At 45.5% G+C, this 24,150-nt stretch overlaps 1 protein-coding gene across 6 annotated transcripts in view; it reads left to right on the top strand.

The window, feature by feature from the left end:
- Positions 1 to 24,150, top strand: part of RGS14 (regulator of G protein signaling 14) — a 104,650-nt gene that overhangs the window by 34,236 nt on the left and 46,264 nt on the right. For 5 of the 6 annotated variants that reach the window (XM_075600865.1, XM_075600868.1, XM_075600864.1 and 2 more), the window contains 4 exons: positions 1,447 to 1,575; positions 17,606 to 17,627; positions 19,160 to 19,320; positions 23,230 to 23,322. In XM_075600865.1, coding sequence (XP_075456980.1) covers positions 1,447 to 1,575; positions 17,606 to 17,627; positions 19,160 to 19,320; positions 23,230 to 23,322 — 405 coding nt within the window. Of the gene's footprint in view, positions 1 to 1,446; positions 1,576 to 3,670; positions 4,190 to 17,605; positions 17,628 to 19,159; positions 19,321 to 23,229; positions 23,323 to 24,150 lie in introns of those variants that run through there. The other variant, XM_075600870.1, reaches the window with a different exon arrangement.

Raw genomic sequence — 24,150 nt, 5'->3', positions numbered from 1 at the left:
AATGTCTTTTCAGGGAGATCTGCTAGGGAAAGTAGACATTTTCAGTAAATTATGAGGTAATCTACAGAACCTTTTAAATACAGAGAGTTAGACAGTATGACTCCAACCAGAAGTGTGGGATAGCAGGTCTACAGGTTGCCTAGGGATGTCAGGCAGGAGGATGAACTCTAGAAAGTCTTTGTGGTCTACTCGCTAAAGCGCATGAAGCAGTACTTCTTCTGTTTTTGTTAATAGTAAAATGAGCAATAATGGCTATAAAAGTGTAGTGAAAAAAGCCCGTAACCTCTTTGCTGCCAGAGGGGTCAGAGACATCTCTGTCCTCTCTGGCAGCAAACAGGTTAATGAATTTCAGACCTCTTTAAACTAGTGGGGATTCAGGATCCCCTGGTACTGTATAATAGCAACTACTCAGCCTTCAGTTAAGGCAAAATATAACCCTTCCCATTTTCTACCCATTTGGTGCTTTCCTGCTGTGGGCTGTGTTTCACATTTCTATAAAAATTAAAATTCAATATACTTTGAAGCAGCCGATTTAAGTTAATGGGGGTTTTTTTTGACTGATCACGGTGAGATTTATTTATTTATCAAATGTTTTACAAGGAAGTAATATATTGAGCGTTACCTCTCGTTTTCAAGTATGTCCTGGGCACCGAGTTATAACAAATGTTTACATTAAATGAACAGGGTTATACAGTCAAATCACAGACATTTCATGGACAGTTAGAGTTGGAAAATTGGGTGCAGGGGATAAAAGGCTTGGAGAGTTTCAGATTGAAATACAGCAATTTTAACACCAACAAACATCAGCAAACGGCTCACACCCTTTGGCTGCCCTTCGGCTGTGCGCCTTTGGGGCGACACAGATGTAAACTGAAGGGGTTCAGAATGAATGCAGCTGTGATTTCAGAGTCCTTTTGTCCTGCAGGGCATTAGCATTCCAGAGGGTGGGGCTGACGAAACACAGCAGTAAACAAACGCAGAAATTAACCCTTAGCACGCTGGATATGTGCAGGGGGAGCAACTCTTGGGGAACCCCATCATGCCTTCGCCTTTGTGTCGATGCAGATGTAGAATTAAGGAGATTGAACGCTTTGCAGTATACTGAAGAATCCGCCATATCTGTAACTTTCACTTGAAATGGACATGGTATCCAACTCTAACTATATGTTACATAGTAATATTGGCTCCCATTCAGTATGCTATGACGCTATCTTCTGCTTTTTTAGGAAAAATTGAGCTCCAATCAAATGGATAAAGCTGAAATCTTTCAGAGAAAGGCTTCATAGAATAATAAATCGGGTCTATAGTGGTTGAGATTGAAAGAAAGAAACCTGTTAATTTAACATTAAATGTTGTTACATATTTACAGATACACTAGGAAGTGTGGTTTTAAATATTGAGTTTAATCTGAGTTCTAAACATGCTTCTTTTTTCCCCCATTCTTAGCGCTCCCTTCAGTTCCTGGAGTTCTCTTTCTGGGAGAGCAGAAGTACCAGGACTCGCCTGTCCACCCTGAGAAACAAGTTTCGAGCTTCTAAGTCATTCTATATCAACCGCTCACTGGAGAGTAGGGAGGTGAGGAGAAACATTGCGGCTCATAATTCAATGGCTAAACTGCAGTCTAAATAAGTAACTCTAAACTATGTTTTGATATCGCAACCACCATGTCAGATGTGTGATATGTTACTGCTGTTATGCCATGATATTTAATGATGGAACTACATCCAGCATTCCTGCAATTCTGGCTGCTATGTCTGTGAAGGATATAGTGCTGTATTTACTAAGCTGTAACATTCTGATACCTTACAGCCCTGGAAGGTATCGCATTGCCTGTTCAAGTGAATGCGCCATACGATGTCTCCTGGCAGTGGAAGGTGTCTTGTGGAATAGCTCGGCTTAGTACATAACATCATCTTTATTTTTTAAATTGTTACTTGCACTAAAGCTTGAACGTAATTTCCCCAGTTTTCATGTCAGTGTTTCTCAACCTTTTGTTCCACCTGTTTATATGGTCAAAACCCTCTGGCATCCCAACTGCCTATGCATAGTTACGTTAATTCAAGTTTCAGAACACATTTTTTTTTTTAAATGACACCAAATATCGACTTACTAGTAAAATGTTATGTTTCCAGTTGCACTTATAATTGTAGTGTTATCATAATTGTAATGTTGGTTAATACAATTGTAAACTGATTTCAACACCACATGAAAATCACATCATCATTTGTTTTCAAAGGGAAATACCTTTCTGGTTTGTCTGATGCATCCACACGGTATGTTCGTGGATAGCACTTCTATATGGGCTCTCTAAATAATTGGCATATTATTTACGGTCATTAATACACATTGTAGCTTATGGTACATTGTAGTAATAGGACTGTTAGATATGCATTATCTACTTAAATACTATTGCCGGGATTTATCAAAGCATAATGTAGGTTTTTGCCAGGGCCGAACTTTGCCCTTCGGAGGCCCTGAGCCATGTCAAGTTTAAGAGGCCCCAAAAATTAGAAATACATTTATTATTCTGACTGAAAGGACAGTTGAAAATATAAACATGAAACTGAAATGAATGAAAGCATTAGACAAGCATTGTTATATGCAAAGATGACGGTGTAAAGCTAAAATGAACAGTGTTTGCACATCACATACATTTTAATATTAAAACTTTTATTTCGTGATTTTCGGAGAGCAACGTTATTGATGATGTCTTCAAATGATAAATGACGAAGTTTGTGACTTTCAATGCACATGATGCTTACGTCCGATGTAAACGTAAAATGTCCATATTTATAGAGATTTTTCTTTTCCCCCATAATGTATCTTCTTCAGTTGTCAACCGATTTTAAAACTTGAAATACATAAAAAAAAATTCTATTTTTGAGGCCCCTCATATTGTGAGGCCCTAAGCTGTAGCTTAGTTACCGTATCTTATGCGTAAGTCCAGCACTGGTTATTTCCCACGTTTTTGCTGTAACTACCATTGACTTAAATGGCAGTTACCACCAGAACGGGCATGATAACCTGCATTGCGCTTTGACAAATTTGACAAAACGCCTTGAGTGCTGGAATCGGATACTTGTACACCAGGAACATGTGCTCACATGTATAGCAATTACATTGACCAATCGGCCCCCCAGCGTCAGAAATGGAAGAGGAAGTTCTCCTCCTCCATTCAGATCAAGTCTACAGATGGCCATGCCATTCTGGTACCTTGTGCTGCTTTCAGAACAACCCCATGGTACTTAAGGTGTTAACATTTATATTTGTACTTCTTTACTGATCCATGATTCAGAGTTATACAAATGATGACACTACACCCTGGTTTAGATCATTTTCAATTTGCATAGAGCCAATCTCACAATGTATATTTTTATTTATGTAGTGGCAATAATGCACACATCGCTTTACAGTACAGTGAAAAAATAATGCAAATAGTCCAACAAAAATACAATCAACCAAATAGGAAATAAATTCTGTGCCACAGAGAGCTTACAATCTAAGTATTATCTAGCATTTTTAGATATCTCGATATTTAGCTCTGGATAATAATTTAATTGCAGCTTGAAACACCTGCTGTAAAACAACTTCCCTTACACACCATGCAACAGTCAATAATGTTACATGCAATGGTGTTATCTATTACGTCTTTCTTGTTTATGAGTCTTAAGGTTATTATTTGTCTCTGGTGGAGCACAGTACACTGTGCAACTGTAAAGTGCCTGTGCAGAGGAAGTCCGATCATTTGTGACGTAAGAACCATACTCTTGCTATTCACTGAGCTACAATAATGAAGCTTCAATAAGCAATATTGCTCTACAGTGAAACAAAAAGGATGACATATCTCTGATGTGTATTTTATTGTTTGACTGTGTTTTCAAGTTCATGTGACAATTTTATGCAAGAGTGGGAAGAGTTTTTTTTTTTCTTCAGCTGAGAACCCCACTTCCTGCTGTGGTCGGGTTTCCGTGGTAACACTTCCTGTGGTTTTGATGGAAAGAGGTAGTGTGGCATTTGAGGATGCTGAGGGCTGATAGTTAGCACAGTTGGGTGGTGCTTTTTTTCATCTACTTCCTACACCACTTCAGAAAAGCAGCGTTGCTGTGAACAAAACGATGAAACATTGCAAATAGTAGATGACGGGATGCTAGGGAAAATGAAATACCTGGATGTTCCTAATGGCAGGATGGTAAGTGATTCATCAGAACATTGCTTGTTCACGATAAGTGCAGGTGTGTCATCGGCTGGCGAGGAAATGTTAATCCCTCTAAGCTTTGGTGTTTCATGCGCTATGTTTGCTGCCCACACAGAGCTAAACGACTCAGCCGATGCTAATTATTTCTTGCCTGCACTGAGCGTGAATGGAGAATGTGAGGAAGATTGTGTCCAAGTTAATGAACAGGTGTTTGATGCATGTTATTGTAAATTTAGAAATCGCTATTGTGACCCGTGTCATATTTGTGAATTTCCTGTTGGATCCTTTGCAGGTGTAGGCCCCTCATTGTAATTATTATGCGTAGATGTAAATATTTTACATAATGTACATGTAAATATTATACGGACTGTACATGTAAATATTATGCACAGATGCAGTTGTATAATCCGGAAAACAGTGTGGTGCTCAGAGCCAGTGACAGACAGAGATATGAAATATATATATACTCCAGCAAAAGGTACCCTTGATATACAAGGTTAGATGCAGGTAGATGCAGTTGTACATGATTTCTACTAAATTCCTTATAACACAGAAATATTATTATTATTATTATTTTTTTTTTAAAAGGCTGTGATGCCTTAAAAGTTCATGCATACTCACAGTTTAAGGAAACAAAACATACTATAAATATGATTTTCTTACAGCCGATACAGATAAATTCTGAATCGCACCAAGGAAACAGTACGTATGACTTGGCTTTCTGCTGTTGTTAAAACATGGTAATACACAATGGGCTGTGTGTACGCCTAGCAGTTTCAGCTTTGTGCTTTAAGCATAGGATTTAATGACAGCACAACAATCAGTCTTGTTGAAGCCTGTGACATTGCTGTGGATGTACACGGTTATGCTATGATCATGAGCTGCTTTATCTCTAAACTAAACGCTCAAGGATTTGAAGGGATGCTCAAGTGCCTCTCAGCATTAACGCAGAGAATAAGACGACATTTAGAGCGTTTGCTACCGTACATAGGCCCCGGGATCTCTTCAGGAAACTGCTTACTACTGTAGATGCTGACTTTCAGGTGTCAGAAATATAGAGAATGTATGGAAGGCTATCAAAGTTTCCTGGCGGCAAAAAACTGGAGCAGCAATAGGATTTATTGTCACCATTTGTGCACCGTGTTGAAGCAAGAACATGTTATAAATAGAATGTAAGCTCCTTGGAGCAGGGCTGCCCTGGCCTACTGGATTAGCATGCGCACATTGATGCAAATATGTTTGTAATGCTTATTGTTGTCTTTAACCCGCCTTATACTGCACTGCGTAACACTTGGTGCATTACATAATAATGTGTGCGATACATATATACACATACGAACAAAGGGAACCAGGTCCAATACGAGTGCTTCAAAAACCTCTGTGGTAATGGCTATAATTGTATTGACCAATATATATTTTTTAATACTGCATATATATGTGTGTGTGTATAGATATATCTGTACACAAAACACACATAAAAAAAACCAAAAGGGTGTAATCGGCGCTAATCAACTCATCCTCTCATCATGTGTGTAGGTAATAATCAATTTGTTGAAGCAGTGAGTGCAGATATATAGCAGTACATATTGATTTGAGCACACCGTGTCATTTCCCTGGTGACAATGGTTGAAAGGCAGGGTTATAGATCTGTCTAAGACATGTGAATGTGCTCACAAGTGATATCTTTATTTGCTATATGCTATATGGTTGAGTTTTTTTGTCACTTTTTTCACTCACCATCTATCTATATATTTCTGAAAGCGTCCTATGTGTCTGTGTCTGTATGTGTCTCCCTGTGTCCCTAGCGGCAATCACATTGGACCTTGGGCCTGAGGCGGAGTGACGGGCCAAAGGAGACACACACACACACACACACCCTCACCCCCTCACCCACACACCCACACACACACCCTCTGTTCCCCCCCGTCCCCCTCATCACATGCACCACCCTGCACCGGCTCCCGGACGGAGGGGAAGCGCGGCCCTCCTGCCCCTGCCACCAACTTCAGGCTCCTCCCCCCTCGCTCTCAACCGGCTCCCGGAAAGACGGAGGGGAAGCGAGGCCCTCCTTCCCCAGCCGCCAACGCTCCCTTACCTCCCTGCCGCTAACTCCCCGGCGCTCCCTTTCCTCCCCGCCGCTACCTCCCCGGCCGCTGGGGGGCCAAGCAGCCTCCTCTGATATGCGCCAGTCCCACTCTCCACTACCTCTCACTTCCGTCGTGCGTGTGTGTGTGCGTGTGTGTGTGTGTGTGTGTGTAGGGACATTTTACTCCTGCCAACAATTTGTGCCTCACTTTCACCCCTACCCCTGCCCTTCACCACCCCTGCCCTTCACCCCCCCCCATACCCCTGCCCTTTACCCCCCCTACCCCTGCCCTTCACCCCCCCTACCCCTGACCTTCACCCCCCCTACCCCTGACCTTCACCCTACCCCTGCCCTTCACCCCTCCTACCCCTGCCCTTCACCCCCCCTACCCCTGCCCTTCACCCCCCTACCCCTGCCCTTCACCCCCCCTACCCCTGCACTTCACCCCCCCACCCCTGCCCTTCACCCCCCCCACCCCTGCCCTTCACCCCCCCTAGCCCTGCCCTTCACCTCCGCTACCCCTGCCCTTCACCCCCGCCCCCTACCCCTAACCCTGCCCTTCACCCCCTACCCCTGCCCTTCACCCGCCCCCTACCCCTGCCCTTCACCCCCTACCCCTGCCCTTCACCCCCGCCCCCTACCCCTGCCCTTCACCCCCACCCCCTACCCCTGACTGTGTGTGTGTGCATCAGTCAGTCTGTGTGTGTTTGATGACTGACGCACACACACTGCATGAAGCTGTAAAGGGGGACAAACAGAGCTGTAAAGGAGGGAGGGGGGGACTGGATTGATGTGAATGGGGGACAAACAGAGAGAGGGGGGAGGAGAGAGGAGAGAGAGAGGAGTGGGAACATTACATCCCGGGCAACGCCGGGTCTCTCAGCTAGTAACTTATATAAAGTATGGTATTGTTAGGATGTGCTCACCACAAACGAGACGGGACCACGGTGCTGAGGTGGGAAGGTAGGAACACCACCCACAGCCACGAGGACACGTCTTGAAAGTAGATTAGTCAGGGATTCCGGATCGGGGCAGGAGAGGTACGGTTGGTAGAGAGTGCCGTTTGCCAAATCCAGGGTTAGAGAGAGGGACGTTGTCGTTTACCGTAAGCCAGGGTCGGGATGCCAGAGATGCGGAGAGTCGAATTGCCGTGTGCCGAGTTCGGGATGCCAGAGGTACAGGAAGACGTAGCGGAAGCCGGTTTGATACACGAGGAGATCTGTAAAAATAGAACTAGGGAGGCAGAGAATGGTAAGGACAACTGGTACTATGCTCAACCAAAGAACCAGTGATTTTGGCAGGTATATAAAGGAGTGAGGGTCCAATAGGATTGCAGCCATAAAGGGGTGTGTAGAAGGAGCCAGCTGTAGCAGGGATAGGTCCCTTATGAGTCCCAGCAGATGAGGCATAAAGGGCAGCAATCTGGCTGCATTCAATAGCAGCAACAGTCTTGGGACCTGTACCTTTAAGAGGCGGTTGCGCCTCCGTGTGGCCGCGCCTCTGTGTAGCAGCGCCTGCGGCTGCGTGCGCACCCCCACGCCCTGATCCGAGGGCAGAAGAGAGAAAAGAACGTGTGCGCGCGCGCACAGTGCAGGGGCTCGCGCGCCTCTCTCCGGCGTCCCTGCGAGTCAGGATGATGTCAGGCGAGGCAGCAGGTAAGTGGGAGGCACGCCGTGAACGGCGTGTCTCCATAATCCTTACAGTACCCCCCCCTTCAGGGGCGACCTCCGGGCGACCATGATAAGGCTTGGAAGGGTTTCTTCGATGAAAAGCCCGTAGAAGTTGAGGTGCGTGAAGATCCCGGTAAGGAATCCAAGAACGTTCCTCTGGACCGAACCCCCTCCAGTGAACCAGGTATTGTACTCCTCCTCTGGACTTTCTTGAATCGAGGACAAACTGGACCTCGTACTCCTGTTGACCCGAAATCATAATCGGAGGTGGAGAAGAAGTTTTCTTGGAAAAGCGAGAGCTGCGAAACACTGGTTTGAGTAAAGATACATGAAAAACTGGTGAAATCTTCATAGAAGGTGGAAGGCGTAGTTCGTAAGCCACAGGGTTAATCCTCCTAACCACGGGAAAGGGACCGAGGAACTTGGGAGCAAGCTTCATGGTAGGAACCTTCAACCGGATATTCCTAGATGAAAGCCACACCGTGTCCCCTGGAACGAACTCCGGCACTTGTCGTCGAAGGCGATCTGCTTGGAGTTTCTGTCTCCCTGTAGCTACCCTCAAGTTCTCCTGTATCTTAGACCACAAAACCTTTAGGTGAGAGACGTGTTTGTCCACTGCTGGCACCCCAGATGGTAGTGAAGAGAAGGGTAACCGGGAAGGATGGAATCCATAATTTATAAAGAACGGAGATTCTTGGGTAGAGTCGTTGCAGAGAGAGTTCAAGACAAACTCGGCCCAAGGAAGTAGATCCACCCAGTCCTCCTGAGTATCCGTGATGAAGCATCAGAGATATTGTTCTAAGCTTTGATTGACTCTCTCTGTTTGCCCATTGGTCTGTGGATGGTATCCTGAGGAGAAGTGAAGAGCGATTCCCAACCTTTTGGAAAAGGCACGCCAAAATTTTGACACGAATTGCGAGCCCCGGTCAGAGACAATGGTAGAAGGAACTCCGTGAAGGCGAAAAATCTCCTGAATAAACACATCTGCCAGCCTGGGGGAATTTGGAAGACCCCTCAAAGGAACAAGGTGCGTCTGCTTGGAAAATCGATCGATGACCACTAAAATAGTATTCTTCCCTTTGGATTCTGGAAGTTCCACAATAAAATCCATAGAGATATGACTCCAGGGGCGATCTGGAATGGGTAATGGAAGGAGTAGACCAGCGGGTCTGACACGAGGTACCTTGTTACGAGCGCAAATGCTACATGCTTTGACAAACTCCTCTACGTCTTTAGCCCTCTCTGGCCACCAGAAGGTACGTTGAACTAGATCGTTGGTCTTCCGTATCCCTGGGTGTCCTGCTGATTTAGACGAATGACACCACTCGAGAACCTTCTTGCGGTGTTGAGATGCCGTGTAGAGTCTTCCCTCCGGAACCTTGAGTCCCCTCGGAGTCTGTGACTGTTCCGACTGAATTTTGCTCATGACCTCAAAGGAGTTGGCAGACAGGATACAACTAGAGGGGATAATAGACTCAAGCTGTTCCTCGGACCTGTCATCCGCAAGAAATTGTCGAGATAAAGCGTCCGCCTTAAGGTTCTTGGAGCCAGGAATAAAAGAAATAAGAAAATTAAATCGTGAAAAAAACAAAGCCCAGCGGGCTTGACGAGCATTCAACCGACGTGCCCCCTCCAGGTAAAGGAGGTTCTTATGGTCCGTAAGGATGGTAATAGGTGTTTCGGTACCCTCTAAGAAATGTCTCCACTCTTCCAACGCCAATTTGATCGCCAAAAGCTCCCTATTTCCGACATCATAATTCTGTTCAGCGGAAGAGAATTTCTTAGAAAAAAAAGCACAGGGATGCAGTCTGGCTAACGGAGAAGTTCTCTGGGACAGAACAGCCCCGGCCCCAATGTCCGAGGCATCTACCTCCAAGGTGAACGGGAGTCCAGGATCTGGGTGGGTGAGGATGGGAGCAGACACAAAAGCCTTCTTGAGACTCTCAAACGCTTCTTTAGCGGTCACTGACCATGATGACGGATCTGCCCCTCTCTTGGTGAGGGCGGTTATGGGGGATACGGTATCAGAAAAATTGCGGATGAACCGTCGGTAATAATTCGCAAAACCTAAAAAGCGTTGCACGGCTTTGAGAGTAGTCGGAAGAGGCCACTCCAAGATAGCTTTAAGTTTCTCCGGATCCATTTTGAAACCGGAATCCGAGATAACGTAACCCAAAAATGCCACGGATTTAAGGTGGAACTGGCACTTCTCCAATTTCGCAAAAAGATGGTTCTCCCGTAAACGTAATAGTACTTGTTGAACGTGTTTAATATGATCTTGAGCGGTCTTAGAAAAGATGAGGATGTCATCTAAATAAACAATAAGAAAAGTGTTGAGAATGTCCCGAAAGATCTCGTTGACAAAATCCTGGAAAACTGCTGGTGCATTGCACAACCCGAAAGGCATAACAAGATACTCGTAGTGGCCGTCATGGGTGTTGAAAGCAGTCTTCCACTCGTCCCCCTCTCGTATCCTTACTAAATTGTAGGCACCTCTCAGATCCAATTTAGAAAAGATGGTTGCTCCCTGGAGGCGGTCGAATAATTCTGGAATCAAAGGCAGGGGGTAGCGATTTTTGCGAGTGATATTATTCAAACCCCGATAGTCTATGCATGGACGGAGAGATCCGTCCTTCTTCTTGACAAAGAAAAAACCTGCTCCGACCGGGGAGGAAGACTTCCTGATGAAACCCCTCTCCAAGTTCTCGGCAATGTAGGTGTTCATAGCCTTTGTCTCTGGGAGAGAGAGAGGATGAGATCTTCCCCTGGGAAGAGGTGCGCCAGGAAGTAAGTCAATGGGACAATCAAACGGGCGGTGCGGCGGTAGTACCTCAGACCGTGCTTTGTCAAATACGTCACGGAAATCCCAGTACACAGAAGGTAAGGAGTTGATCTTCTCGGATATGGTAGACACTCCTCCAATCCTCTGGAAAACCCTGGTACATGTCTTGGCACAAGAAGGAGCCCACTGAACCGGTTCCCGATCCGTCCAGTCGATGCGAGGATTATGAAGTTGAAGCCAGGGAAGACCCAAAATCAACTCAGCAGAGGGCGTGTGGATGACATCGAGAGTAATGATCTCTGTATGGACGTCCACGAACTGCAGTAGGAGAGGTACTGTCTGAAGCGTGATAAATGCTGGCTTAAGAGGTCGACCATCGATGGCCTCCAGACCTACAGGCGTCTCCTTGTTGACAAAAGGGATATTGTTCTGTCTAGCAAAAGTTTCATCAATGAAATTACCTGCCGAACCGGAATCAATGAACGCCCGTGCCCGGGTGTGGAACCCCTCTCCAGACAGTATTATAGGTAAGACTATCCTGGTGGGTAGGATGTTTTGGATGATGGAAGAAGGGGTCAGTATTCCCAATGAAACTCTCCCGGATCTCAGTGGGAGCTGGCGTTTCCCGGTTTAAGGGGACACTGGGCCACGGCGTGAGTGGAATTGCCACAGTACATGCAAAGACCGGCCGTGCGCCTACGTAACTTCTCAGCCGGAGATAGTCGGTTGCCCCCCAACTGCATGGGTTCAGGAATGTCCCCGGAAGAAGGTGACGGAGCCACGAAGGAGGGTGCAAGAGTTCTTGGAACCCTTAAACGATAATGAGTACGTTCATATTTACGTTCCAACAGGCGTTGATCCACCCGAATAGCCAGAGCGATTAAGTCCTCTAGGTTAGTAGGACGATCTCGTGCGGCGAGCTCGTCCTTTAGGGTCTCCGATAATCCTTGCCAGAACGCGGAAGATAGGGCGTCATCGTTCCAACCTGCTTCAGCAGCAAGAGTGCGAAACTCCACCGCATATACAGCAACCGAACGGTCTCCCTGGTTAATGTGGTGAAGAGCAGAAGCTGCTGTTAACTTTCGTGCTGGTGTGTCAAAAACTCTTCGGAATTCCTCAACGAAGAGATCGATGTCCTGTGTGAGCGCCCCCTGTTGCTCCCAGATGGGAGAGGCCCACGCCAGTGCCTGGTCGGTGAGAAGGGAGTAGATGTAGCCGACCCTGGAGACAGAAGACACAAAGCGAGAGGGAGAGAGCCTAAATTGTACAAGACATTGGTTAATGAATCCCCGACATCCTTGAGGATCCCCCGCATAATGTCTTGGTGGCGGAATACGTGGTTCCGGAGTGAACGGAGATAACGAAAAAGGGTTAGGCTGTGCAGTAGGTGCCACGAGAGGAGATTGCCGAGTGAGGGTTCGGACCTGAAGAGTAAGAGAGTGGAGGCTTTGCTGCATGGTATCCAAGCATCTATCGGATTGCTCCAAATAAGTCTCTAATCTGGTAAACAGAGCAGAATGGGCATTTAAAGTCCGCTCCACCTCAGCTTGGTCCATGTTTGTTGGGTTGAGCATAATGTTAGGATGTGCTCACCACAAACGAGACAGGACCACGGTGCTGAGGTGGGAAGGTAGGAACACCACCCACAGCCACGAGGACACGTCTTGAAAGTAGATTGGTCAGGGATTCCGGATCGGGGCAGGAGAGGTACGGTTGGTAGAGAGTGCCGTTTGCCAAATCCAGGGTTAGAGAGAGGGACGTTGTCGTTTACCGTAAGCCAGGGTCGGGATGCCAGAGATGCGGAGAGTCGAATTGCCGTGTGCCGAGTTCGGGATGCCAGAGGTACAGGAAGACGTAGCGGAAGCCGGTTTGATACACGAGGAGATCTGTAAAAATAGAACTAGGGAGGCAGAGAATGGTAAGGACAACTGGTACTATGCTCAACCAAAGAACCAGTGATTTTGGCAGGTATATAAAGGAGTGAGGGTCCAATAGGATTGCAGCCATAAAGGGGTGTGTAGAAGGAGCCAGCTGTAGCAGGGATAGGTCCCTTATGAGTCCCAGGAGATGAGGCATAAAGGGCAGCAATCTGGCTGCATTCAATAGCAGCAACAGTCTTGGGACCTGTACCTTTAAGAGGCGGTTGCGCCTCCGTGTGGCCGCGCCTCTGTGTAGCAGCGCCTGCGGCTGCGTGCGCACCCCCACGCCCTGATCCGAGGGCAGAAGAGAGAGAAGAACGTGTGCGCGCGCGCACAGTGCAGGGGCTCGCGCGCCTCTCTCCGGCGTCCCTGCGAGTCAGGATGATGTCAAGCGAGGCAGCAGGTAAGTGGGAGGCACGCCGTGAACGGCGTGTCTCCATAATCCTTACAGGTATATATATGTAGCCCTCTTTCCCCCCCCCCCTATGTGAGATTGGGGTAGGTAGGTGTATCTGACTACTTCTCAGTGTGGTGCAGTACCTGTTTGGCAACCAGGAGAGCTGAGCTTCCGCCACGGGGAACCTGGGGTATGTACTTACACTCGGTGCAGCGTCTCCACTGATGAGGGATCCCAACGGGGTGGGAGTGTGCCCTCACCAGAACAACCATACAGTAAATACACACCGTGTGAATAAACAGTATTTACTGAGCATGACTTGTAACTTCAATAACACTCTCTTTGCATAACATCAAACAATATATGTATAACAGTGCATCACTCTGAATGCATACCATCCCCTCACCCACATGTCCATCATCACATTCCCCTCAGTCTCTTGAGTGTCCACAACAGTAAAGAAAGTGTGTGTGAGGGATAGCGCTTCCCTGTGTTGGGGCCCGGTGGTGCACTTAATGTATACTACCTCCCTGACCAGTCCTGGTCAGGAAAATCCTTGGAACTCAGCAACACCGCACAGTGATCCCACGGCGTGCTGCGCTGCTCTCTGCAGGAATGGATGCACACGTTGACTCCCCAGGGAAAAGAATCTCCAGCCGGAATGATCCTTGAACACAGTCTCTGATACACGCTGTACTGACAGTCAGGTACTGTCAGACAGAAATCCTCTTGCTCTCTAATATGGTGAAGGAGTCCCTGTCCTATGGCCGACCCTATACCATACAGCTTCCTCTGGTGTCATAGGGGACTAACTGGGCCCTGGGGTATACCTCTACCCTAGTCCCTGCACGCAGAAGAACTCTCCCTGTAGCTTCTGTCTGATCACAGACTCTGGCAGTTCACCACGTGCAACTGGCACTGGTGATATAACACACACTGAACAACTAGAAAGCAACCCCCCTTCTTCCTATGAGGGGCCTCTCACTGACACAGCCAAAGCTAACTGCTGTGGCTGCACTTAAGGCCACACTGTATCTTCTAGTCAGAGCACACAGCACGGCAGCTATGTCACTGACAAGACTTACACGCACCTAAGGGCAGGATCCCTATCTAAGGGTCCTTCCCTAAGAACTTACCCACTAACCTAGTGGGGAGTGGGACCTACCTGGGACCTGGGGGTATCCTGGCCTAGTGTAAGAGCCTTGCTCCTTACACACTTCCTCCCCCTTCCTGCTCCCAGCTCCAACTGCCAAACGTGGTCCCCACAACATTGTAGCCTTCCTCCACAGGAGAAGCTGCAAAACCCTATTTGCTGGCTGGCTGCACGTGATGTGGGTGAAAGGGCAATCCCCAGAGGCTGCTGGGAATTGTAGTCCACTCAGGACCTCTTTAGCATTGGGACCGCGTGCGCTATCTTAACTGCGCACGCGCGATTCTGTAATGCCTACCGCGGTGGTAAGGGGGCTACGGGGAAGCCTGCTACATATATATGTATTTACAAAACACACAGAAGGAGAAGTTGCTCAACACATAGTATATAAGGTTAACTCAAGCCCTTTAATAAAACTAACTATAAGGGTAAAATAAAATATATACCCCAAATAAAGTCAGTATATAAATTAAATAGGACCTGATGGTGCTGGGGAATAGTAAAAACTATATAGGACACACAATTGAAAAGGACAAAGACAATCCCCTCAGTAGCACTCTAAATTACACCTAAACTAATCTATAAGATAAAGATTGTTAAGAAGAAACAGATGCTCCGCCAATTCAGAAAAAATGAACAAGCTTTTATTAATTTAACAACAAGACACACTAACTTAAAAACATGAAAATAGTAAAGACAGCCTATAAAAATATATATGTAACAAAAATATAAAGAGAGGACTACTAATCAAATACTATCAGTATTACAAAAAGAAAAAAAACTAAAGTGTGTCTAAATGAGATTTAAATAGTGACAACAAAGTAGTTTAGTCTAACATAATAGGCAATACAAAATATATTCCCACTGACATATGCATGAAAAAATGATAAATCATTGCGTTGGAAAAAGTATATAGTCAATGACCCAGTATATAGCCAGGAAAAAAAATTGATATGTATACCAAAAACAAAGGGGGGAAAAAAAGGAGATAAAGCACACAGGGAAAAATTAATATAACAATAATAATAGTTATACCCTGAACAGCATTTCCCCAAAATGAAATCAATGAGAACTGATGCAGCAAATAATGAAAAGTATATCTAATAAAGACATGTTAGCAAACAGAGTTATACATATTGAAAACACCACAATGCGCAGTACTGAATGGGCAGGTAATGCCCAAACAGTAAGGAGGGTAATACTCAGCTGCAGCTAGATTGCGTAGAGTTTGTGTCCATATCGAATGAACAGGATGTGTTTCCAAAGTCTGCTTATATCAGGAAACGTAGCTCAACTGAGCAGGTATCTTTAATTGGACAGGAAAATAAGAACAAACCTGGAACTGATTACTTTATCCCCTATAAAACACTGCACGCCTTCACTTTAAATTTTACCACTCCGGGAAGAAGCCCACCGACGGGTGAAACGCGTAGAGTGTTTACTTTACTACAGCCTTTATGTAATTCTTTATTTTGAGGGACTTATGATGGATCTGATGCAGCATTTTGGACTTTATTTTTTGTTCCTGATATAAGCAGACTTTGGAAACACATCCTGTTCATTCGATATGGACACAAACTCTACACAATCTAGCTGCTTACATGTTATGGTGGGTGAAAAGGTGACTGAAAACCCTCCACCGTATAGCCTATAGCAAATAAAAATATTACTTCTGAGCACATTCACGTGTGTAATCTCACATTGGCCCCTGTGGTCTACTGGCCCCATTACATGTCTGTATGTCGTGTGGTGCACCTGTTGGCTTACAGGACTCCAGAGTATCCCGCTGGGTTGGTATGGGGATATCAGCACGACAGGCACCTGAGGTAGTGTGATCTGAGTCTTACTCACATACGATGCAGCGCCTCCACCCCATCAGGATCTCTGCGGCTGCAGGGAGAAGTGTCTTGATGGGGACCTCCTTCTGGGTGCCTCCTTCTGTGTAATAACTTCACTCTCACACAGCAAGGATCTTGTGAAACTGGGCATCTTTATTGCATGTTCAGGCAGACTGCCCCTCATAGCGGTCGTCCTAGCCGCTCATCTCTTTGCTGCACTCAATTGGGAAGGTTCCTTCTCTCTCAATAGAGTGGCTCTCCACCTCTCCCCTAAGGGAGATTCACCAGCTTGTCTCTCTCTGCCACTTGAGCTGCACAGACTCACAGCTCTTGCACTGCAACACTGTTGCAGACCTCCACATGACTCTCCTGAACACAGTCAGAACACAGACTGAACACGTGCCCTTAGGCTAACACACTAACTTTTGGCAGTGTAGTGTCTTATATAGACTCAGAAAAGACAGCCCTCTGTGTCACTAACAGTGGACACAGAGCATGTTGTCACTTCCCTTGTTACATTTGACACCTCACTAGGGTGTGAGGGCAAACCTCCATGATTGTTACTGGCAACCCTGCATACTTACCAGGATTACTGCCAGTATGAAGGAGATATGTACACCAAATTTACACATGACTACACATGTCTTAGACAGGTCTGCTTCCACTGCAGCAAAGGACTCTGGGAAATTACATGCAAATGAGCACACAGTGCCACCTATATACTTCTATATATTTATATGACTCCTTCTGTTGTGGCTAGGGTTATATTTAATTCCAGTTTGTCCATAGGGTCTACAGTGGTCTGGTAGATATGGTACATACTCTCATGTGTATTCACCCTCAAAATAATAATAATAAAAAAAATGTATCTGTTTGCTCTATGGTGGAGCGGTTTTTGTCACTTTTGTACCCACCACAGCGTATTTAATGTGTGGTTGAAATCTATCACACCTTCATGTTGCATAGCCAGTATAACCAGCCTTACGCAAAAGGTTGAAAAAGCTGTCTGTGAGTAGGTTTACTGGCTATGCACTTTAACCCAGGCTGTGCTGAAACGCTGTGTGATGTGGCAGGCATAAGCTTATGGGGGTCCATGTTAAAATGGATTTCAAGCAAAAGGTGACACTGTGTGCTCATTTACATATCACATGGGGGCTGAAGGAGTTGCTCAGTGAGTAAAGACACTGAAACTGGCAAAGGATATGAGATGAAGCTATACAATAACAGGGTGGTGAGGAGACAACACTAACTACCAAAATTCCACATATTGATTCCACATTTTGGCTGTTAATGTTTTCTTGGTATGTGCTAATACCAGCATTAGAATAGATTAGCATTTGCATAATGCATTCTAGCAGTGGAGTTGCAATTGTGATTTTTATCTATTTACTTGTAAGCATATATTAAAGCACATTGTAATGCTAACAAGTCCTAGAATAGAGACATACAGTGGGTTATTTATGAGTGACAGATACACCAAAGCACGAATCAGTGCATGTGCTGGAGAAATGAGAAGGTGGTTATTTTTTCCCATTTGGACCTCACTGATCACTGTATTGTTTTTTCAGGTGCTGGCGGTTTCGGATGGAGGTGAGTCACACACGTACATGTGTAAAGAAGTAAGGCACTTGGGGGCAATCAGGAAAAAAGTTTTCTTCCGTTTGTTTGATGGGAGGGGGAAGGCAAAGCTATGGTATATATGCGTGTGTAAATAGCAATTGAATGGACATACTAGTATAGTGGCTGGCACCAATGCACCACACAGCCGTTATGACTAGGATGTTTATTCTTTATGGTTATTACACTGTCCTTGTAATGATCTATGTATAGTAAACTGCAACACATTGCTATATGAGGAAATTGCGTTAGCATGTAGGCCCACTTTAGAGACATTTCTGAGGGGGGTACTTGGTAAGGCAGAATTGAATGGCTGATATTGTGCAGGGACATGTGTGCTTATTCCCTTCGCTGCCAGAGAGTCCTGCATTATAAAATAATGTGTGGGAAGGCTTCCGTGGCAATCGAGAGTTAAAGGCGGCAAAATGACCTTGTTCCCACTGCGGGGATACACTGTGTACATAGACATAGGGGAAATGCACAGTGAGACAGTTATTTTTGATACATATGTGCATTTTTTGCTTGATATTATTATGAAATGATATACTGATTTGTGAAATTACAGTGCCACATCCTATACCTTTTGTACAATTGTGGCTGCAGCATCTGTTCTGAGCATGCAAAACATTACCATTTTCTGGAATTTGTCCCAAAATGAATCATTATTTTGCTAAACCGATACAAATTTAGAAATTTGGATACTAAAAATGTGAATAGAAATTCCCCAAACTTTGATGGTCTTGGCCTTCTGTTTAATATTGGTTGTCCCAAAACTGAGAATTGGCTTATAAGCCAGTAAGAAGCAAAATGCGACAGCATAGATGGATGGTAGCTCTTATTATTAAGGATTGTGATGTGATTAAATCATCTATGTTCATCACCTATAACAAGCAGAAGCACTACGGGAAATGCACTCAAAGGCCTTGAAAAGGTGACTTCTTTGCCTGAGGCAGAATAGAACAAATGCCTGCTGACCATCTCTCAGCAACCTCTCTCCGTGAAACACAAACTATTGTTTCCAGACATTGTTCTAACAGTGTTTTGGAGATAAAAAGTAGAAACAAACAAGGCCCTTTTCCTATTCGTGACATGCCACGTCTACCTTCTTATCTGCTTTGAGTTGGACAGACAACGATGCGGTTTCACTGGTTCTCTTCCTATTTGTTGTTCACGTGCTACTTCTCATTGTACTGTACAAATGAAAGGAGGTCTATCGTTGCTGTGGGTGCTTTGTACAGAAAAATGTTTCACTCATCGCATTTGTGTATCTCACGTTTGTGGCGGTTCCCTTTATTTCGAAGTCATAAGACTAGTAAAGGTGAGTAGATTATTTCACAATTATTAAGTGGTATATTATGAATGGGATATATCCTGAATTCATTTGGAACAGTGCCTGCTTCTTTGTGGCAAATAGCAGTAATTGAATTAGACAAGAGTGAGGAAATACAGTAAGTATATTGATGTGAATGCAGTTTTACTCTAACATTGATATCTCTGTTTTATAGAATTAAATAGCTCTGAGCTAGATGGACGAGGGAGTGACCAGAGTCTGAACAGCTTACCTAGTGCCCATACTGCTGGACTTGCAAGAGAACGATCAGTGGCCAGCTGGGCAGTATCATTTGAAAGGCTTCTTCAGGATCCACTTGGGGTTGATTATTTTACGGTATGTGAAAAAAAATTAAATCTAATATTTGGTTCCAGTATTGGAGAGAACGTAACTTCCCCAATGTCAAAAGGAACTAATTGTTTTATTCAGACCATATTCACCACCTTCAAAGGCACTGCTATTACCGCTAAGCTTGTCCTTCAGTCCAAGCCCCAAAACACTGTACAGGCATACCCCGGTTTAAGGACACTCACTTTAAGTACACTCGCGAGTAAGGACATATCGTTCAGTAGGCAAACGGCAGCTCGCGCATGCGCCTGTCAGCATGTCCTGAACAGCAATACCGTCTCCCAACCTGCACCGAAGCTGTGCGCAAGCGGGGAGATTATAGAGCCTGTTACACATGTATTATTTACATCAGCTATGCACGTATATGACAATTGTAGTACAGTACGTGCATTGATAAGTGGGGAAAAGGTAGTGCTTCACTTTAAGTACATTTTCGCTTTACATACATGCTCTGGTCCCATTGCGTACGTTAATGTGGGGTATGCCTGTATTAAACCTCATAAAGAAGAATGAGAGGGATCCTGTGTACATTATTATTATTTTTACACACACCATTCCTTTTTATCGGGTTGTGTTTACTGCATTATCCAACTTGTTATCAGAAGCAAAGTTAGACAAAAGTTTTTGATTATTACCGTACAATCAACTGTCTTTTGATCTGACTGTTGGGACCTCAGATAAGGCATTCAATATATTTTAGCAAGACTCTTAAAAATAATAAAAATATCAACTTAATTTACAGAGCAATACCAACTGAATGCATAGAAAAACAACACTAATATTAACCAAGTACATGCACTATAGCTTGTCCCGTATTAGGTAAATGTCTGTCTGAGTAAAAGAAGTATATGTACAGTATCAAGGCTATTTTGGATACAAATTAGCATGTAGAAATGCACCCTTTTTCTTTTAGCGGCAATGTGTCAAGGAACTTGGTTCCTAATGGGCCCCTGTGCACTGGCTTGTGATTTGGGGAGTGCACATAGGTGGAGTTAGAAAGGAGTGACGCATGCATGTGTCTCTGTGCATCAGATCCAAGAGCACAACACTCCTACTGTTGGAATGCCAGTTACTATATAAGGCTACAAAGTGTTAGTGAATACGTTTGCAGTATACAGTATATGATCAGTTGGGATCTCTCAGTACACATTAGTGACCTCCCCGCCTGTGCTCTCTGAAGAGAATGTGTTGTGGAAGAAGTGTCCCCACCTTGCACTGTACAATGATCAAATCATGCTTACTCCTCAACATACACATCTATATTTTGTTGTGAGGAAATTAAAAGGAAAAAAAAAACCATGAAAATGTACAGGAAACGGTGGGATTTGTATCAAACAACAACAAAAGTCATTTTGGGGAATGATACTCAATGTAAGAGTCCAAAGTTACCATGCACTGACTTTAATCAGTGAACACGTATGCATATGAAGTATTAGGAAGAGTTAGCCAACACACATTATAATGGGAAAAAAACTATTTCTGAATGTCTTTTGCAGCAATAAAATTGGAATGGTCAAGGGCAGGGAATTATTGTGGCTGGCAGCAGGACGATATTTACACATAGGGCTACTAGGCCCAGGCATAGAGCTTGAAAACCGTGGGAAGGAGAGGGGGGGGGGGGGGCGGTGCTGTGGTTACAGATGCTCTCTCTCTTCCCCACAACAATTAAACTGATTGCCGGGGGAGAGCATGGGGCTTCTGTAAAGGTCTCTTACCTCCTCCTGCAGCGTCGCTCTACTCCTCCTGCTGTGACAAATGACGCCGCAACGTCACATGGTGACGTGTTGCCATAACAATGGGACATCACACGTTGGAAACGCGTCGCCACGTGACATTGGGACGCTGCAAGAGGAGGAGGCCAGGGTGGCAAAAAGGTAAGTGCCTATGGGTAGGAGACTTCTAAAACCGGCCCTGGCTGGCAGGCCACTTCACAAGCTTTGGTAAGCTTTGCGTGCCACACACTTTAGGCCCTCAACAGATCCTCCTCCACATGCCCTCCTCACCAGGTTCTCCCCCACATGCTCCCCTCATGTCCAGCTTTTCCCCCACACCCTCCCCTCCTCACCAGTTTCTACCCTACATGATCCCCTCCTCTCCAACTTCTCCCTTACATATTCTTCTTCTCACCTGCATCTCCCCTACATGCTCCCTCTTATTCCCTTCCAAGGCTGCGCTTATAGTCCGGCGATGGCAACGCGACGGTCAGGCGACGATCGCGGGAAAATCAAATAGAGATGACTTCCAGCGATCGCGACCAATCCGTCGCGCTTACTATATGCGCACACGACGGCGGCAATGCATTTGATTTGCCGTGATGTCGCCGTCGCCGGAACTATAAGCACAGCCTAACTCTCTTAACCCCTCACTGTCCCCCCTGCTTTCTCTCACTATTCCCCATCCTTTCTTCTACTCCCCCTTCTCTCTCACTCTTTCCCTCTACTCTTTCTTCACCCTTTTCTCTCACTCCTCCCTTTATTTCTTACTCTTCTTCCCCAACTTCTCTCTCACCCCATTCTCTCTCTCACTACCCCTTCCCTCTTCCCCTTCCCTGCTCCCCTTCTCTGCCCCCTGCTCTCCCTGTTCTCTGCCCCTTCTCTCCCTTCCTTGCCCCTTCTTTCTCCTTTCGCTCCCCCCTTCTCTCTCCCTTCCATCCTTCTCTCTCACTTCCTTTCCCCCTTTTCTCTCCCTTCCCCTTCTCTCTTTCTTCCCTTTTCCCTTCTCTCTCACTTCCCTCCCCCTGCTCTCTTACTTCCCCATCCCTTCTCTCTCTCCCCCTCTCTCCTCTCTCTCCCCCCCTCACTCTCTCCTTTTTATTCTCTTTTCCACCACCTTCTCTCTCCCCTGGGGCCCTACCTGTGGTGCAGGTCCTTACGCGGGAGCAAACAAGGGAGCCCAACCAGGCGGTGATTACGGAATTTGGGTCCAACTTCTGGTCTGGCCTAACTTCCGTGTTAGGACCACCTGGGTGGGCTTACTCTGCCACCAAGTATGGCCCTGCACCACAGGTGGGGCTAGGGTTGCCAGGTGGCTTCTCCAAAAATACTGAACACAATGGTGAAAGGTGCGATGCACTCGACACACACACCTCTCTCCACTCCATGCTGTTTCCTTCTCTCCTTGGCCCCAACCCCAGTCTCCTTACACTTCCTCCTGATTGGCTGCTGCTCTTGGGTTATTCAGCCAATCAGGATGGAGGAACCTGCCCAACCTTCAAGCAATAGCCCTGCTCCCTCCCTGCTCAGGGAAATCCCGTGGACCCCTAAGCCCATCAGGTCACTACAGTATGTCCAGAAAAGTAATACCAGACACATACATGGCCAGTATTACCTCTAACTTTTTACTAGACAGTGCCCAAAAACAGGACAGTCCAGTTCAATACTGGACACCTGGCAACCCTAGGTAGGGCCTGGGGAGGGTGTGTGGAGAGAGGGGGACCATAGCTGTGGCAGGCTGGATAAAATAATTTGGCCTGGCCGGATGTGGCCCACGGGACGTATTTTGCCCACCCCTGGTCTAAGCGTATTATGACATGGTTCTGGCTAACAGGTCTGCATAAAATGTATATTAAAACTGTCCAAGTTACTGACAGTTTACTTGGACGCTGATGGACGCAAGAAGAAATGTTTGGCTTTCTGCACGGCACATATTTTGGTGGCGTGATACATACGCCCTTATTCAATATGCTGTGCAGCCCATGCGCAGAAATATTTCAGCTCTATTCAGTACACAGGAGCAGAAATCTTCTTGAGCGTGGGGGAGATGGATTTACAGCATATTGAATAGGGTTCATAATCCCTTTGAATATTTGTTTCATTGCCTGTGTTGGTTGTAGTGTCCTCCTTTCGCCAGTAGATTATTTTTATTCTTCAGCTTCAAAAATCCTTCCCTTGTTTGCAGGAGTTCCTGAAGAAAGAATACAGTGCAGAGAATATATTTTTCTGGAAAGCGTGTGAGAAGTTCCAGTACATCCCCGCTGATTACTCTGAGCAAGTAAGTCACATTTTGGCAGATTTTACTCTCCTCAAAAGTTCCCATTTATTTTACCTGCACATTCTTTATTTAGAGGCGATCCAAATGAGGTTGTGGTAGCTGTGTTAGTCCACATGTAATTGTGCACAGAATGTGCGCGTAAATTACAATTTGGATTGAAAGATTAGATTTTTGGAGCGCATTGGCCTCGCTCATATTAAGCAGTACTACTTTACTAAATAGTTTTTTACCAAGTAAAAAAAAGCATCAGGTTAGTGCTGATAAAGAAAATATTGTATTGAGCGCGCTGTCTCTCCAAACGACCCCCCTCTCTCAGCTACCCGGTGTCACCCCGCAGCTCCCAATCTCCCGTGATCAGCGGGGCATACTCAGCAATACAAAAAACAAAAATAGGAGCGCAGGAAAATGAAACCAAAAGAAGCCAGAATTAATACATATATTTTTATCAAGAAAAATAATTCATCATACAAAAATACACATAATCCAACAATATATAATTAACCTTGTCTATAATGACACAAATAGATTGCACCAGAGCCCTGGCCACATAGGAATAAGGGATGTAAACACCCAAATGCACAACCCCTAGTTGTAACAGGGAGGGAGAAGTGCTAGGAATGCAAGATGTTGAAGATAAACAGACCTTAAGCACTAAAATTCTCCATTGTGCTCCTCGTGGCAAGCAGGGCTCCAACAGCAACACAAACAGACTGTCGTCACGGCCGTGCGTCGCTGCGTAATGACGTCACCAACGCGTTTCGTGTCACATGACACTTCGTCAGGGCTTGGCCATAGACTCTCAGAGAGGCACTAATATACCTCTCCTGG

The sequence above is a fragment of the Ascaphus truei genome, chromosome 5 (assembly GCF_040206685.1).
Source record: "Ascaphus truei isolate aAscTru1 chromosome 5, aAscTru1.hap1, whole genome shotgun sequence".
Classification (NCBI taxonomy): Eukaryota; Metazoa; Chordata; class Amphibia; order Anura; family Ascaphidae; genus Ascaphus; species Ascaphus truei.
The sequence above is the reverse complement of the archived record's forward strand: the minus strand, read 5'-3'. Positions and strand labels throughout refer to the sequence as shown.